This window comes from Callorhinchus milii, unplaced genomic scaffold (genome assembly GCF_018977255.1).
Source record: "Callorhinchus milii isolate IMCB2004 unplaced genomic scaffold, IMCB_Cmil_1.0 Scaffold5, whole genome shotgun sequence".
Lineage (NCBI taxonomy): Eukaryota > Metazoa > Chordata > Chondrichthyes > Chimaeriformes > Callorhinchidae > Callorhinchus > Callorhinchus milii.
Window position 1 is genome coordinate 23,833,016 of NW_024704746.1, and position 17,894 is coordinate 23,850,909.

Below are 17,894 nucleotides of genomic sequence, written 5' to 3' on the forward strand. Positions count from 1 at the left end.
TCATATTGTCCCTGGTGAGGACTTTCATTATGTTGCATTTGGAACATAAATTTGGTTGCCAAACTGTCCCCCGACAGCAATTCTAAACAGATTTACAACACGGAAACAAAACGCGACTGAGAAACACAGATTTACAACATGGAAACAAAACGCGACTGAGAAACATGTATCTGTTTCTAACTTTCAGCGATTCTGAACCAATTCAATAAAATAAATAATACTTCTTTAAATCACAGCCTTTCCTGGTAGATAACAATGATGGTACTGCAGCAGTTATTGGTTACGATAATAATAATTTGATATAGCGCCTTATCACGTCTTCGAGACATCTCAAAGCGCTTCGCAGAATATATTGTAAAGTGAATTGACTGTATATTTTGTGGGCAAAACGCGGCAGCCAATTGCGCACAGCAGCGTCCCACAAACAGTCATGGATTGATTGATCAAATTATTATTATTTTTTTGGGAAGGGATTATTACCCCCAGAAAGGCAATCTATCAATCGACTAACAATCGGGTTCCTACTTACTGTTAGGTAAACAGGTTTTTGCCTCAGCACTAATTTAAGTTAATAAATTGATGACATCTAATGTCCGAGAGCACAATACTGAAGTTACAATTAAAATGAGCCTTTTATGTCTCAAAACAATAATATTGATTGAAATGTATTTGGCCTCAGATTTTGAGGTTTCTTCTAAACTTTGTAACGTGACATTTAATGGGAAAACAATTTTCTATTCAAATCAAAACAAAATATTGTCTCCAAAAAAACTACCTTTTCTTCTTCAAAACATTTCCTGGATTACTTGGCTGGTCAAGATTCAGCATCTTCTGCGTATTAACACAAACACATCAAACTATTAGTGTGAAATCATCTGAAGTGCCGCCTCCTTACCCCACTTCACAGAGTCATAGAGTCGTACAGTATAGAAGGAACCCATTCGACCCATCAGGTCTTTGAAAAGAGCTTTTCCAATTCAACCCCACTCCCCCCCTCTCCCCATAGCCCCGATCAACCCCACTCCCCCGCCCTCCCCCCATAGCCCCGATCAACCCCACTCCCCCGCCCTCCCCCACAGCCCTGATCAACCCCATTCCCCCGCCCTCCCCCACAGCCCTGATCAACCCCACTCCCCCACTCTCTCCCCATAGCCCTGATCAACCCCACTCCCCCACTCTCTCCCCATAGCCCCGATCAACCCCACTCTATCCCCACAGCCCTGATCAACCCCACTCCCCCGCTCTCTCCCCATAGCCCCGATCAACCCCACTCCCCCACTCTCTCCCCATAGCCCTGATCAACCCCACTCCCCCCCTCTCCGCATAGCCCTGATCAACCCCACTCCCCCGCTCTCTCCCCATAGCCCCGATCAACCCCACTCCCCCACTCTCTCCCCATAGCCCTGATCAACCCCACTCCCCCCCTCTCCGCATAGCCCTGATCAACCCCACTCCCCCGCTCTCTCCCCATAGCCCCGATCAACCCCACTCCCCCACTCTCTCCCCATAGCCCTGATCAACCCCACTCCCCCCCTCTCCCCATAGTCCTGATCAACCCCACTCCCCCGCTCTCTCCCCATAGCCCGATCAACCCCACTCCCCCACTCTCTCCCCATAGCCCTGATCAACCCCACTCCCCCACTCTCTCCCCATAGCCCTGATCAACCCCACTCTATCCCCATAGCCCCAATCAACCCCACTCCCCAGCGCTCCCCCATAGCCCTGATCAACCCCATTCCACCGCTCTCTCCCCATAGCCCCAATCAACCCCACTCCCCAGCGCTCCCCCATAGCCCTGATCAACCCCATTCCACCGCTCTCTCCCCATAGCCCTGATCAACCCCACTCCCCCACTCTCTCCCCATAGCCCTGATCAACCCCACTCCCCCACTCTCTCCCCATAGCCCTGATCAACCCCACTCCCCCGCTCTCTCCCCATAGCCCTGATCAACCCCACTCCCTCGCTCTCTCCCCATAGAGCTGCAAACGTGTCCTCCCCGAATAATTATCTGCTTCTCTCTTAGAAGTTGTTATAGAATCGGCTCACACCGGCCTTTCAGGCCGTGCATTCCAGATCCCAACAACTCGCTGTGTGAAAACATGTCTCCTCCCCTCCCTTCTGTTTCACTTAACAACTGTTTTAAATCGGTGTCCTCGGGTTACCGACCCACCCGCCAGTGGAAATAGTTGCTCCTTGTTCACCCGATCAAATCCCCTCAGAATTTTGAAATAATTTTGAATTTTGTCTCCAGTTTATTGCATTAGGAGAGCAGCTATCACATTGGGTTAGAATGCTCTCCTCTTACCTCTGGGATCTCGGTTTAAATCCAGACCAGATTAATGGGATTACGTTATTCTTCTTGCTTCCTCTCTCTCTCTCTCTCTCTTCATTAATTAGTGTTGTTTCGTTTGGGACCACTATCAAAGCCAGAGAGCAATGCTAAATGTTTTTTTTAAAAATTAGGTTCCAATAAAAAGTGCTAATTTCCCTTTTGCACCTCCAGTCATATTAAAATTGAAGGTATTAATTGCAATTTTAGAATATAGTAGAGAAACAATATCCTACGTGACATTCACCTCACTTTACTAGTGACTATCTTTTCCGCATGTTTACAAAAGCCATGGATGTTGATGTATTGGCTACTCATGAGGCAAGTCTCACAATGTTTAGAAACAAACATTGCCCAAAGAATGCAGGATTTGTTACACACAATTGATTTTTTTTTGGTGATAAATTAGGTACGTTGTACAATTTATTCAGACAGCTCTGAGTGCATCTGAATCACTTTCCATCCCTATTGTATCACTGCCATGTTACTGTCTGTAACCCCATCTCCGACATCTTTGCTTATAATAATAATCCTTAATGATAATCCTAGCATTTGATATAGCGCCTCATCACCTCTTCGAGACATCTCCAATCGCTTTATTAATATTATCTCTTTTTCAATGCTATTTTCCATGGAGTGAAAGTCCTGTGGAGTCCGTGCAGTCCTGTAGCTCAGTGGTTAGAGCACTCGCTTTGCAAGCGAGAGACCCGAGTTCAATTCCAGGCAGAGGGCGAAACCTTGGGCAAGTTTCCTTACTCCACACAGAGCCTAATAATAATCCCTCCAAAACCAAAAACAATAATTAATTGGTCATTTTCAATCCACGACTGTTTGTGTGTGTGGGACATTGCTGTGTGCAATTGGCTGCAGCGTTTCGCCCACAAATATACAGTCAATTCACTTTACAGTATATTCTGTGAAGCGCTTTGAGACATTGAGAAGACGTGAAAAGAGCTATATCAAATGCAAGGATTATTATTATTATTATAATACCTACTCCCACCCAAATCCACCCCTCCTCACCCCCCCCCCTCCCACCCTCTCCACACACATACTCCTTGTGTGGGACGTATCTGTCCACACAAAATGTAATCAGTTTTCACCACTTAAAGCAACTATTTTTGTAACAGTTCCTTTTTAAAAGGAAAACTAAAGAGAAAGCAGCCCCTGCTTTACAGGGCAGATAATTTTTCACAGAGCTGTTCAGCCGTCAAGAGAAACAGATCAGGCGGTAAAAGCTGCTACTCACTTCACTGTCTGTCTTGGACACGGTCCGTGGGCTCCTTGCTATCCCTGTGCTACGCTGTACATTTCACCGTTGTGTTGGCGGCGTGTCATGTACAATTTAATTCAGTTTCTTTTTTCTTAAAACGTTTGCAAATCTCATTCCCAAACTGATTGCGTGTTTGATTAACTATATAGTGTATATAAAGACTGAGGTGGATAGATGTTTGTTAGGTCAGGGCATCAAGGGATATGGGGTAAGGGCGGGTAATTGGAGTTGAAGTACAGATCAGCCATGATCTTATAGAACAGGTTGAAGGGCTGAATGGCCTCCTCCTGTTCCTGTGTTCCTGTTTTTTGAATCCCTCCAAAGATGAAATAAATTAGAGCAAACCATAGGAGAGGAGTCTGGTTGAAAGGAGGAGACTCCATGGACTGAATGGCCTCATTTCATTACTATTTTTCTTGTTTTTTTACATAACATCTCTTTGGATCCACCCTCCAAATCCCTTCATAATTAAAAAGTCCCTCTAAATGATTGTTTCTTCCAATATGAACATGTTGAGTTACTTTGGGGTTTCTTCACAGCTCACTAATCTGAAGCCCGAAAGCATCTGAGTTTCTCTTGCTTCAACTCTCTCACTAATCTCGGTACAGTTATGATAACAATCAGAAGACAAGCAACATAGAAATAACATTGCTAGTTTATGAACAGGAGGACGCCTGGAATACCATAAATAGCCGAGCACCAACTGTGGCCCATTTTTTCGCCCACAAAATATACAGTCAATTCGCTTTACAGTATAATCTGTGAAGCGGTTTGACACGTCTTGAAGACGTGATAAAGTGCGATATCAAATACAAGGATTATTATTATTATTATTATTGTTATTATTATATAACAAAGCCAACCATCTCTAACCTAGAAAAATAACTCAAGGGTAACAGAAAGATGCGGCTGGAATTGCGCTGTGAAGACTCTCTGAGTCTTAAACTAGGTTTCAAAGGGACGTCGGATTTTAATTTTAATTGCAACTTTTGCCAGTGATCCACGTCATTAAAATTCTGCTAATTAGGCTTCGTTTTGCCCACAAATATATATAATCAATCACTCTACTTTACAGTATCCTGTGAAGCGCTTTGAGACATCTAAACGATGTGCTAAGGCGCTGTATCAAATGCAAGGATCATCATTATATTATTATTGTTGTGTGTAACGAGTGAAACCCATTAAAAAATACTTGTATCAAAATTAATTCAAAAGTAAACAACAATAACATTGATTGAATGAAGTGGTGGGGGGGGGGGGGGGGGAGCAGGAATAGGGGGTCACACTAATTGTTTTTGACAACAAGAAGCTGCACTCATTCAGACACGAGGGGAAGGTCAACCTCGGTCAAAGCACCAAGTATTCACTTGCCTGGCAGCGTCGTCTCATTAGAGAGATTTCAAACAGTTCAGAGTCCTGCAAAAAGTTCCTCTTAGAACTGCAGCTGCCGGCCATCAAAACCAAACTGAACACGTACAGATCCTTACGCTTTGCCGTCGTAGTTTTCATTAAAAAAACCATAAATGAATAGCAATGGATGAGATTGTCAGCGGAACAGCGTGGCTCCACCCCTCTCAATTCATCAACGGATGTCTCGCAGATCGTGTTTATGTGGACGAAGCCACACTTTCGCTCGCTCAACCGTCACTTTTAATGATCGTCAACCTCATTTCACACCTGACATTAAATCCGGTGGTCAGCACAAAACATCCGTATCATAGGAACAGGAGAAGACCATTCAGCCCCTTCGAGCCTGTTCCGCCATTCTATAAGATCGCGGCTGATCTGTACCTCAACTCCAAGTACCCGGCCTTGCCCCGAATCCCTTGATCTCCTGACCTGACGAACATCTAGAATCACAGCGTCACCGACATTGCCACAAGCAAACACCTTGATCCACTGCACCCCATACAGAGCCACACTGTGGAAGCACGTCACTGTCCAGCTGCACACATGGAGCACAGCCGCTTGAGGAAGGTAAGGGGGCGACTGCAGGTTCCGTGGCACCATCAGTGTAACCCAGTCAGCGTCTCCAGAAGACATTTGGGGAAAAAAATGTTTCTTAACGTACAGGTTGACCCAGGTATCCCAAACACCCTGGGGACTTGGGGAAAAGATCGCTATATCCGGGTGTTCCCTATAAGAGGTTCACAGGAAATCTGTGATTGGCTGCTGAGCTCCCCTGCGATTGACTACCAAACAAATAACAGCACAAATACAGTCACTGCACTTTACAGTATATTCTGTGAAGCACTTTGGGATGTTCTCGGCTATATCAAATGCAAGGATTATTATTATTATTATTCAGCATCCCCGCCATTTTGACTTGATATGCAGATTGTTATATAACTGGAGGGATTGGCAATGATCATGGAGGGTTAGCGAGGTCAGCCTGGACATTTTCTAATGAACATTCTTGTGCACAGTTATCTGGATTATCTCACCTTCCTAACAATCAACGGGAATGACAGATACATCCCACACAAGAAGAACCATTTTGCGTTCAAAATGGTGACTACCCTGTAGGACCAGACATGTTACTCTGTCTGAATTAATTCATGGTATAAACAAGTCAGCAGATTGTTGATGACAGAATCACAACCTCAGTTGGAAATTGGAATCTGGCTTATGATATTTGCAAACCGGATTTTAATGTTAATTGTGAAACTTCTAGCTTTCGAAAATATGTCACCAGTGATATCCAAAACAGGTCGGTGAGCAAAAACACCACAAATTTAGCAAATATTGCAACAAATAATACAACTTAAGACCCCACCGACTACAAAATAAAATCAGCAATTCAACTATCCATCCATTTCCACCACAGAATATGTTTTAAAAAATCAAATTGATTTAGGATCCTACCTAATCCCTGGGGGACATCAGGGCACATCGATAAAGGCTTTTCAGTGACTGTAAGGTTACTTTCCAACTTCCTGCTTGACATTAAATGGTCTTCACCCCCAAGGAATGTCCTATTGGGCTTCGTACTGTTGAAGTATTGATGTATTTTTGAGTAATTCCTATTATTGAAGCGGCTGAAAATGTCAAACCTCTGGGTGTAGACATCCAGATACAAGATCATCATGATCAGAAAGTGCACCAAACACAGTAAGAGAACAGCTTTGCATATCCTTTCCAAGGTTTTCCCTAACATCAGTCTGGACATTTCTGCACACGTGAAGCCAGCGAAGCGGGACATTAGCTTGTCTTCCCAGAGCTTCAGTGATGGTCCATGTATTTATTACCTGTTAACAGAAAAACGGTACTCAATAAACCATTCCAATACTTTTAACAGGAATCATGGTCGGCACCGATGGAATATTTTCAGCAGGACACTTATAATAATAATAATAATCCTTGCATCTGATATAGCGCCTTATCATAGACGTCTAAAAGCGCTTCACAGAATATACTGTAAAGTGAATTGACTGTATATTTTGTGGCCGAAACGCGGCAACCAATTGCGCACAGCAGTGTCCCAGTTAAAAGGATAGTAGAGTCGAGTAGTCATCAGGAAAAACAAGACTTGGAGTGAATATCTGAGCCTGATAATGCGAAGGAACCAAATTAAACACACACAAACATATGACACAAAAACACACACCCACAGAGTTGAAAAGACAAGATCATTGAAGCAACCTGGCTTGATGATCATTTCTAATTAAATTCCATTATAACATGGTACCAATTACATTACCAATGTAATGTGCCATGAGCAGTAAGGGCAAGTTCCCAACAGTAATCCTACAAAAGGGAGGGAAGGAATAAAACCAACGAGAGACACGCCAGATTGTTTAGTGTTCTTCCAGAACAAGGCCAGCACTGGGAGATGGACAACCCAGTGGGTACCAAAAAACATGAAAACGGTTATTGGTTTGACTTGCAGTGTTAACAGTGTGGGAAGTACCCCTGCTCACAGCGTCTGGTCTGGTTTTCCAAGTGCTGCTAATGAGCCAGGCAGACTGGCTGGTCAGTCATCAGCAAAGCCCCAGAGTACTGCAGCCCCACTTGGCTCAGGAACCAGAGGACCGAGATTCGCCAAAGAGAATTGACTCGATTCCAATATTCCACTGCCAAGTACATCACCGTGAAGCCAAAGAGACACTGTTTATGCCCTCCCTCCCCCCCCACGATAGTCACTTGTTGGCCATTTGACATTGATCAGGTGGAGATTTGAACTCTCACTAATAATTCTTACATTTGATACAGCACCTTATCACGTCTTCAAGACGTCTCAAAGCGCTTCACGATACACTGTAAAGTGAATTGACTGTATATTTTGTGGGCGAAACGCGGCAGCAACGCGCACAGCAACGTCCCCACAAACAGTCAGGGATTGAGTGACCTCATTATTATTTTTTGGTTTTGTTTTGAAGGGATTATTACCCCCGGAAAAGCGATCCGCCAATCAACTAACAACCAGGTTCCTACTTACTGCTGGTAAACAGAGGCGTGTGGAGGAAGGAAACTTGCCCATCGTGTCGCCTTGCCTGGAAATCAAACCCAGATCTGAGGTAGCTGAAGCCACACTAAGAGTAAAAATCAGTACTTGAAAATCAGTACTTTACCATCTAACAACCTACTGTACTGATGAACCCAGTAACATGATGTGTAAATCAATACAAGCCAGTGCACCCATGGCCGACAGTAATTCTTTGTTAAGTGAAATATACTAGTGTGTGATGTTCAGTGTATAGTGGCTCCAAGGTATCCATAAAATCATGCTTCCAAAGATCAGGTGGTAATACTGAAAGAAAATCACAATGAATGGTTTTATGTAATGGAGAGGGGGAGGAAAGCTATAACAACCGGGCACAAAGAAAGGATTAATTCCCAGAGTGATGGGTTCTGACCAAACAAATGAGCCCTCGTGACTCTAAACATTTACTGAATTACTGTGTTGGTCAGCAGGTTGTCTAACACAAGCAGAAACCCATCACCATGACTGTATACTCTTGTGAAACGCTTTGAGATGTTCTCCCGATATGCTGTATCAAATGTAAGGATTACTATGAGGATTATTATTAAGAGTGTCAAAACCAGACTGAGTTCCAAATATCATGGCAGCTACAAATGGAAAATTCTGGGTCTGGAATAGAATCCCTTGAGAAAGGGAACCCATTGACCTAATTCCGGGGAGTATTATGGTCAGATTAGGGAGACCCGAGGTCTGGGGGCCTCGTTGTACTTCTGGAGTTCAACCAGCTCGTCAGTGAGAGCACTATTTATCAGGTTTCCCACTGCCTGTCCAGCTACGATCACACCACCCATTAGGACTAGGGCTGACAGGGTTAACAGGAGCTGAGGGGAAAGAATGCTGCCCTGTCGATGAGCTGTTATCAACAGTGCCCTGGAGTAACTGCAGACCCGCCTGGCTCTGGAACATATTTGGGGGGGGGGATGGCGGGGGCAGGGAGGGTCATCTGGGTGTCTGACACAAGCGGAAACCCATCACCTGGAGCGTGTATTTTACTGCATGTCAATAGAAACTGGACCAGAGTCTTTCCATACAATAACTGCTGTACATACACAGACTGCCCGGCCAGGGCAGGTGAAGCCATAGTTCACTAATAATAATGGTCTGTGTCCTGCACTGGGAATTCAAGTCCGGGACTCGATCAGACTAAACCCACACCTCCAAAATTGCATCTCGGTGAATGTTCCCACTTCCCACCCTCCTCTCCCCGAGTAAAGCTGCCAAACTAATGGAACCGGGTGAGGAATCAGGACTCCTCAGAAACCGGTAAAAATCACCCCTTGTTTTATGGGAGTCAAGGAAGAATCAATTTATACTGTCTCTAAACCACCTCTCCAGGTTTTTTTTCACTGTGTAGATTGTGAGCGATACACGGCAGCCAGTTGAGGACAGCAACGTCCCACAATCAGCCGTGGGGTGAGTGACCAATTTTATTTTGGGGGGATTGCTAGCCAGGACTCCGGGAGAGGGAAACTCCCTTCTCTTTTTGGATCGAGCCAGCAAGCGAGGGAATCTTACATTCCTCTCTTTGGCGTCCCACTGTGGACAGGTTCCCAGTTTGCCAAACAAACCTGTGAGAATTTCATTTATCCTGCCCAAAATTGGAAAAACCCAGTGATCACAGCACCCGCTTCCTCTCATTAGGCTCTTACCACATGACACTCAAAGGAATTTGCACAACACAGAGAATAACATAACCTCCAGCAGAGAAACACTACAAACTGGAAAGCTGGGTTTGCACTTCCTGTTCCTCACTACGTTGCTGTCATTGAAACCCAGGGTCAACATTGAAAGTCTCTGCCTTTACGTCAAAGAACTTCAAAATCAGAGGCTAACTTATTAAAACAGTCGTTTGACAACAGTTAAGAAAAATCACCCTTTGTTTTTGTAGGGGTCAAGGGGGGATCCATTTATACTGTGTCTACTCTAAACCTTCTCTCCAAAGCAAGGTGACCAGGCTCCAAGTTATAACTTAATCACGGTGAAAAGCACCCAAAACGCCAATCTCACTGCCACACTCAATCACACAAGTTTCTACACAAGAATCAAACAGGGAAATGTAATGTAATAATAATAATAATCCTTGCATTTGATATAGCGCTTTTCACGTCGGGAGGACGTCCCAAAGCGCTTCACAGAACACACTGTAAAGTGAATTGACTGTATATTTGTGGGCGAACGCGGCAGCCAATTGCGCACAGCAATGTCCCACAAACAGTCGTAGATTGAAAATGACCAATTTATTATTGTTTTTGGTTTTGGAGGGATTATTATTAGGCTCTGTGTGGAGTAAGGAAACTTGCCCAAGGTTTCGCCCTCTGCCTGGAATTGAACTCAGGTCTCTCACTTGCAAAGCGAGTGCTCTAACCACTGAGCTACAGGACTCCACAAAGTACTGCTCCGCTCGCATTGGGAAGAACGGGGAAGTAGGACAGGACCCACTATTGCGGATATTTGAGGACCTGATCTCAGGCAGTGCAATGTGGGAAGGGAGGTGCTCAAAACATACGAACATAAGAATTTGCTGGCAAATAAAGACCAAGGTCCATCTAGTTCACCTTCCATCATTCCAGCTATCAATTGACATGCCATGTCCCAAACTATGGATTATATAAAGCAGAGTTTCCTTACTGAAGACCACCAAAATTTAAAAGGACAGTTTTTTTTAAAAAACAGAACTCATCTTATTAAGGGGCACAATCTTACCCCAACCCATAGTTATAATAATAACCCTCGCATTTGATATAGCACCTTATCACAACACTTCGCAGAATATGCTGTAAAGTGAATTGATCGCAGATTTTATGGGAGAAACGGGCAATTTACAGAAATGTCTCTGATACCTAGGAAGCTAAATAACTAAATATCAAACTGGTCAAAGCTACAATTATTACAACCATTAACAACGATTAATTCTCCACGCCGTTGGATCTTTTCTATTTGAAGACACAGGATGATAACTGTATCACTGGCATTTAAGCAACAGGTTCCAGCCTTTAAAAGGAAATGCTTTGGCCTCTCAAATACGACAAGCCAGAGGAGGCTTTTTGTTAATTTTGTTCCAATTAGGTCCTGCACATGGGAATGGATGACATGTTTCGAACTGATTAACATTATCATCTTGTGCGTTTGGCAAACAGTCCAGCTTCTGCCAGTCGAAGCCACTAATTGTCCTTTTTCTCATAAAAACAGAACCTATTAGTGCATTCCTCTCGCAAGATCACAAGAAAAGTTTGGATGAAGAGAAGGCCTTTTGACCCATTGGATCTCATCTATTCAGAACCTCATGTAATACTGCCATCACATCATCAAGCGGTTTCTGAAATATGTCCTGGAGTCCTGTAGCTCAGTGGTTAGAGCACTCGCTTTGCAAGTGAGAGACCTGAGTTCAATTCCAGGCAGAGGGCGAAATCTTGGGCAAGTTTCCTTACTCCACACAGAGCCTAATAATAATCCTCCAAAACCAAACAATAATAAATTGGTCATTTTCAATCTACGACTGTTTGTGGGACATTGCTGTGCGCCATTGGCTGCCGCGTTCACCCACAAATATACAGTCAATTCACTTTACAGTGTGTTCTGTGAAGCGCTTTGGGACGTCCTCCCGACGTGAAAAGCGCTATATCAAATGCAAGGATTATTATTATTATTATTATATGTCCAAAGTCATGACCTCGCCTTAACCTCCCTACTAGGTAAACTGTTCCGACAGTTCATTATAACTTGTGTATTTCCTGATAGCTGTCCCAAACTTGACTACAATAACAACATTACATTTACACAGCGGCTTTTACGTCGGGAGGACGTCCCAAGTTGCTGGATAATCAAGGATTTGGACTAGGGGTTGGAATCAGGCGGGTTGGAGGGCAGGGAGGGTGGGAGTAGGAGGGAGGCCTAAAGCACGGTCAAGGAGGAGGGTCTTGAGATGTGCCTTGAAGGAAGCGGGGAGGGGGAGGGAGCAAGGCGAAGGGACTGTGGGATGGAGTTCCAAAGAGTGGGGGCAGAGAGGCTGAAGGCCCACCACTGATGGTGGGGGCCATGGAGCAGGCCGGAGCCCGCTGAGCAACATCCTTTGTTCCCCGTTTTGAAAGAACTAAGTATAATGACAGCAGCTAACGTTTCTGTGCCATTAACGACACATGGCACAGAAATGACACACTGAGCGACACCTCACACATTTTATTGTATAAAAAAAGGTCTCAAAGAGGGGAGTCTTGAATTCAGTTGAAACCCAGTTTAGCCGTTCTCACCTTGTGTGACCCAATAGTAAAATGAGAAACACATTGCATACAGCTTCTCATTGGTATGTTGAATGCATGATAACAAAATGTGTTTAGAACTAACGGCAACCTCTGATCAGGCGTGTCCAGATCCGATTAATTTTCATGCTTCACCCCACAATGTACGTCACTCTCACTGCAGTGTTCCACACTATGTATGGAGTTGGTGACTGACATATGTATTGCTCCCTATACAGTTTTCTCCTATTCAATCTTACAATATTTCTCTCAGCTTCTGCGTTAAGAGGATATTTACCATCAGCGCTGTGTAAATTTCATGAAGTGACCAGGATTTCTGATATAATTTGCAATGTTTTTAAATTGCTTTATTGCTTGTGCCCAAACAGCAGCAGCTGATAGGAGAAAGGGGTTGAAGATGTGAATCAGTGAAGCTTCCCCCGTCTCCATGAAAAGGTGTCTTGGTGCAAACTATTTGTTTGCGAATAGCAAAACCTTGCCTGTTTTTTGTCATGCTTTGCTGGTGTCACACGTATGTCATACAATTACCTGTTTGAGCGTGACATGTGTTTTGATACCGTGTGCTTGGTATACAGACAAAAGGATATTCCCTTGTCTGCTCCTCTGAAATCAAATGAATTCAGGACGGCTGGGAGAAGGTTTGTAATTTGGGTTATTTCAGTAATGAATAGAATTAAACAGATCTTTAGGGGGGGGGAAGAAAAAGTACAGCACATTGCCTGACATTTAGGTTAAACTATTTTAATACCTAACTCTACGCTAAAATTCTGCTTCAACATCAGAGTAGACATGAAGCATCTCACTGTCTGGGTACACAGAGGCATGTGGAGTCAGGAAACTTGCCCAACGTTTGGCCCTGTCTGGAAATCGAAACCCGGGTCCTCTGTTAACTGTTAAAATTAAACACCAGCAGCTAATTAATTCACTTGCGGAACTTCTGGAAAAGCTATGTGGGTGGGGGTGGGGGGGACAGGGGGCGGTGTGGGAGAGAGAAGGAAATAGAGTTACAAATATAGTATAGAATTTGCTTTGAATTGTTCAAACAGCTCAGCAGCCAATTCTTCGCATAAGAAATGTGCAGTCTGAGGCCCAGCACTCAAGTCTAGGGAAGGAACGATGGGTGGTGGTAGGGGGCGCTGGGTGACAACCTAACCTAACCTAACCCCCCACTCACGTACTTCCTCTATTGGTTGGAACAAGAGTGGCAGAAGCTTGTTGATCGGTACCCACCCATCTGTCGTTTCTGTCAGGGAATAGCCACCTGTCAGACAAGCTAAGGCAGCTCCATTATTGGTGAAAACATGGTGAGGGACAAAAACCAGCAATAGGCAATAGTGTGGCCATGGTAACCCTCGCCACCTCAAGATCCTCCTCTTCGACCGTGCTTTCCATCTCCCTGCTTCCTCCACTGCCCTCCCCCACCCCAACCCCCAGCCCGGGTCCGAAGCTCTGTCTGTCCAGGCCCTTGGGACATCCTCCCGACGTGAAAGGCACTATACACATGTAATTTTGTTGTTGTTGTTTCTGTACACCTATTGTGAATACACCTAATGTCAGCGTCTCTGTTGCCAGATAACAGTTGTTCCTTGTGGGATGCAGATCATGGATTGAGGCCCAGAATTTATTTACACCCGTACACATATCACAGTATAATGGCACACAGCCCTGTTTGAGAGAGAGGTGTATTTCTGTACCAGTGGGAGCCTGGAACAGGAGGTTAGCAGTTCATTCTGTCGTTCAATCGACACCAGATTTGCTCAACTGGCAGCGCAGGGAAAGAGAACCATAAAAAAAACTAATAATAATAATCCTTATGATTATTACCACTTTGGTGAGACGTCTCAAAGCAACTCACAGAATATATTATAGAGGGGATTAACTGTATATTTAGTGGGCAAAACACGACACTCAATGCCACCAGAACAGTCAGATGCAATGAGTTATCCATTCCAGTCCGCACATTGCCATGCGTCATACAGTTAATTTTGTTGGGCAGGTCCTATTCAATATTGCTCACCAAAGTTGGATCAAGTTACACCTTCAGCCATTCCAGGGATGGTTGACAATCCAACTGGGAACTACAGAGGAGATCGACTCTGCTCATACTCAAAAGTATGGAATAAAATATAAAATCGGGGTTGTTTTCACTCTGGAACAGAGAAGATAACTTGAACTCGTATTGTCTAAGCTGATGCTCCAATGCAGCGTTGGGGGGTGTTGCAGTGTCAGAGGTGCCGTCCTTCAAATAAGGCATTAAACCAAGGCAGGTGGACATTAAAGATCCCGCAGTGCTTATTCAAATAAAGAAGAGTTTCTCCCCCGGTGTCCTGGCTGACAATCACTCGTCTCATGGCTGTTTGTGGAATATTGCTGTGCACAATTGTGCTGCAACATTTGCCTACAAATACACAGTCACTCCACTTCATAGTAATTCCTGTGAAGCACTTTGAGACGTCCTTACGACGTGATAAGACGCTATACCAAATGCAAGGATTATTATTATTAAAATTAAAATTAGTAGGGATCTTCGAAATTCTGAAAGGTTTTCAGGGGATAAATGGTTAACTATCACTCCGGTGAGTTAGTCCAATTTTTATGACTAGGTTGTGGACCTTCTGTTAGGATGTAACCTGGATCCTCTGGCTGTATCCCGCTTCCATCATCTACACCCACCATCAAACTAGGATCCGTCATAAAACTGGCCAATCAGATTTCAGGACCGAATGGTTTACAGACAAAGATTAGGCGGAATTTCAGGCCTTGAAGTGATCAGCAATGAGGGCTGACAAGATATTTGAAGCTGATGTTTAAAAACAAAACTCAATAAACTGAAAACAACAACAACAACTTGGATTAATACAGCGCCCCTCACACAGGGCCGTGTCACAGAGCACTTGGCAGTGGCGGAGAGCAGCGCCAGCTCCGGGGGAGAGGGGGGGAGGTCTTTAAGCGCGACCTGAAAATGGGGAAGGAAGGGACGAGCTGGAGGAAGAGCGTTCCAGAGATCCGGGGCGTAGTGGCTGAAAGTGCTACCACCGATGGTGGAGCGGACAACACGAGGGACAAAACAGAAATCAGCCCAGTTACAAGAGCGTCTGCAACCAGTTGGCAACAATCCCTTTCGATCTCATTAAAAGTGACAAATTAAACTAGAAACCACAACAGAAAACAGAACAGTTCCCAATGGAGCCACTGGAGGGAAGCGTGTGAGGCCGGTGGGAAAGGGACAGAGAGAGAGAGAGAGAGACAGAGAAGTGGGGGAGGATAAAAGAGAAAAGACACAACCCTACCCCAACTTGAATTGAATCTCCTGCTGCATGTGAGAGAGACAGTGTCGAGAAAGCGTATTTCCAAGCTCATGTCTGTAGCTCAAGCCTATAACGGGCTCCCAACACAGTATTGAGGAGGACGAAGATTCATTGTGGACACATGATTTTTTGGGGGAGTTGGGACGGGCGGACGGGCGGGCGGGGGGTTGTTGAGGCGTTTGTCTTCGACTCTCCTTTCACACTAACCTCACCACTATCTTCAACTAATTGCGTAAAGTTGGAAGGTTTCTGAACCAACGAATTGCTATGTCACAAATCAACATCTTTCACCCAAATCTTCACTGTATGTAACAACAACCATTAAGACACAAGGAAACAACACCAAAAGGGCTGTGAATCACTGGAACCACAGCAGACACTGGATGGATATTAGATGTCAACACAACGAGATATTATACCTGTATAATATATATATACATACACACACCCACACGGTGACCAGAAAGTTCTGATACCATTACAATGTCTAATAAGCCTTAAAGGAATTATAATTTTTTTATTTGATAATAGAGTAGCTGAAAAATAAGACGTTTTGGTCACCCTTTAGGCAATATATATATTTATGTAATATGCAATGCTCGCATAAATCAATATTATTATTATTATTATTCAGAACAAGCGTGTTAAGAGGAGAGAGAAAAATAAACTAATAATAAGCAAAATTCGCAACATAGTGCTCAACCTGTTTATTTACTTTGCCGCAAAACAACATAGATCGTAAACGTTCGAGACTGTTTCAAGATTTGTTTTTCTTTTTTAAGAAAATTTACTGCTGTAGCTGTGAAACGGCAAGTTTCATGCAGTGAAACATGTTGAAAAATGAGCCAGAAACAAAGAAGATTATATGTGTAGCGTATATAAGGTATGATAGTGGACTTCAGACATGTGGCGGAGGGTTCACTATAATTGGTATAAATATCAATCAGAAATACTTTCGCCAACACCACCTTCACCAACTGCCCCTCCCCATACACACAGCGGTACACAGACTGGGTTTGGTGGTGAAGCGAACCTTGTCAAATCAATACTATAAGAATAACGGAAAAAACACACACACAACAGTGAATGAATTGGACACAGACATTTCTGTAAGGAAAGCATCAACAAATGCTTTGGTGTCTGTCTGTCTGTCTGTCTGTCTGTCTGTCTGTCTGTCTGTCTGTCTGTCATATCTCTCTGTCTGTCTGTCGGCAGTGAATCTGACCGGGAGATGTGAAACCCACACCTGAAACTGACCGGCACATTGGGCTCCGTTCCCTGATCAGCTCGGTCTCAATATTAAGGAGGGAACAATATCCGATCCGATGTGCTGTCTGATCAGCCGAGGCAATAACCCGATAAGGCGCTATATCAAATGCAAGGATTATTATTAGTAGTAGTAGTATTATATTACAGGGGGTGGCAACATGCCTGGTTTGGATTTAAATGTGATACGTTCACAGCATTATTTATCAACAATAATAAAAGAATGTAAATAAAAATCGACTTACCTGTTTTCCCACTGTAAAATGTAGCACCGATACATCTCCCAACACACACACACACACACAATCACAGCCCAAGCCCTCAATCTACGTTTTTCTTCACCTCCTTCATACATCAAAAACTCGACACAAATGGCAGTATCAAGAGATGGAGAGATAGAGAGAGAGAGGGAGAGAGAGAGAGAAAGGGGGAAGAGAAGAGGGGAGGGGGGAAACACCCCCTTTTGTAGCCAGCCATGGAGCCCAGGGCTCTCCCACACAGGGCAACTGGGAAAACAGAGAAGGGGGGAAAAACCAAAGCAAATTAAAACGCATTCTTCCCCCCCTCCCCTCCCCCTCTCTCCCTCTCTCCCTCTCCTCTCCTCTCTCCCCAGAAAATGGTTAAGAAAAATCCATCACATTTTTCTGGATTCCCCTTTTTTTCTGCTTCTTGTTGGTGCTGTGAGTTTACAGTCCCCCAGAGAGAGAGGGGGGGTATAGCTCAGCTTCCCCTACAGTGGGGGTCAGGCTGGGCTCTGGGCTCTGGGCTATACTCTTCCCATTTGCTGTTCAGGCTGATATATACCAGAACCCCAGTGACCAACAGGAACATACAACCACCAAATCCATCCACGGCATCCAGCAATGATCAAGTCCCACTCTGCCACCAGAGGGGGCAGAGAGAGAGAGGAATAGAGAGAGAGGGAGGAATAGAGAGAGAGAGAGGAATAGAGAGAGAGAGAGAGAGGAATAGAGAGAG

General features: G+C 44.3%; 1 protein-coding gene across 2 annotated transcripts in view; it reads right to left on the bottom strand.

The window, feature by feature from the left end:
- Positions 1 to 17,190, bottom strand: part of b4galt2 (UDP-Gal:betaGlcNAc beta 1,4- galactosyltransferase, polypeptide 2) — an 88,230-nt gene extending 71,040 nt beyond the window's left edge. For both annotated transcript variants that reach the window (XM_007899932.2, XM_007899931.2), the window contains exons 1-2: positions 17,162 to 17,190; positions 6,469 to 6,851 (exon numbers count right to left, since the gene is read on the bottom strand). In XM_007899932.2, coding sequence (XP_007898123.1) covers positions 6,469 to 6,805 — 337 coding nt within the window. In that variant the 5' untranslated portion in view covers positions 6,806 to 6,851; positions 17,162 to 17,190. The remainder of the gene's footprint in view (positions 1 to 6,468; positions 6,852 to 17,161) is intronic.
- Between the last annotated feature and the right edge of the window lie 704 nt (positions 17,191 to 17,894).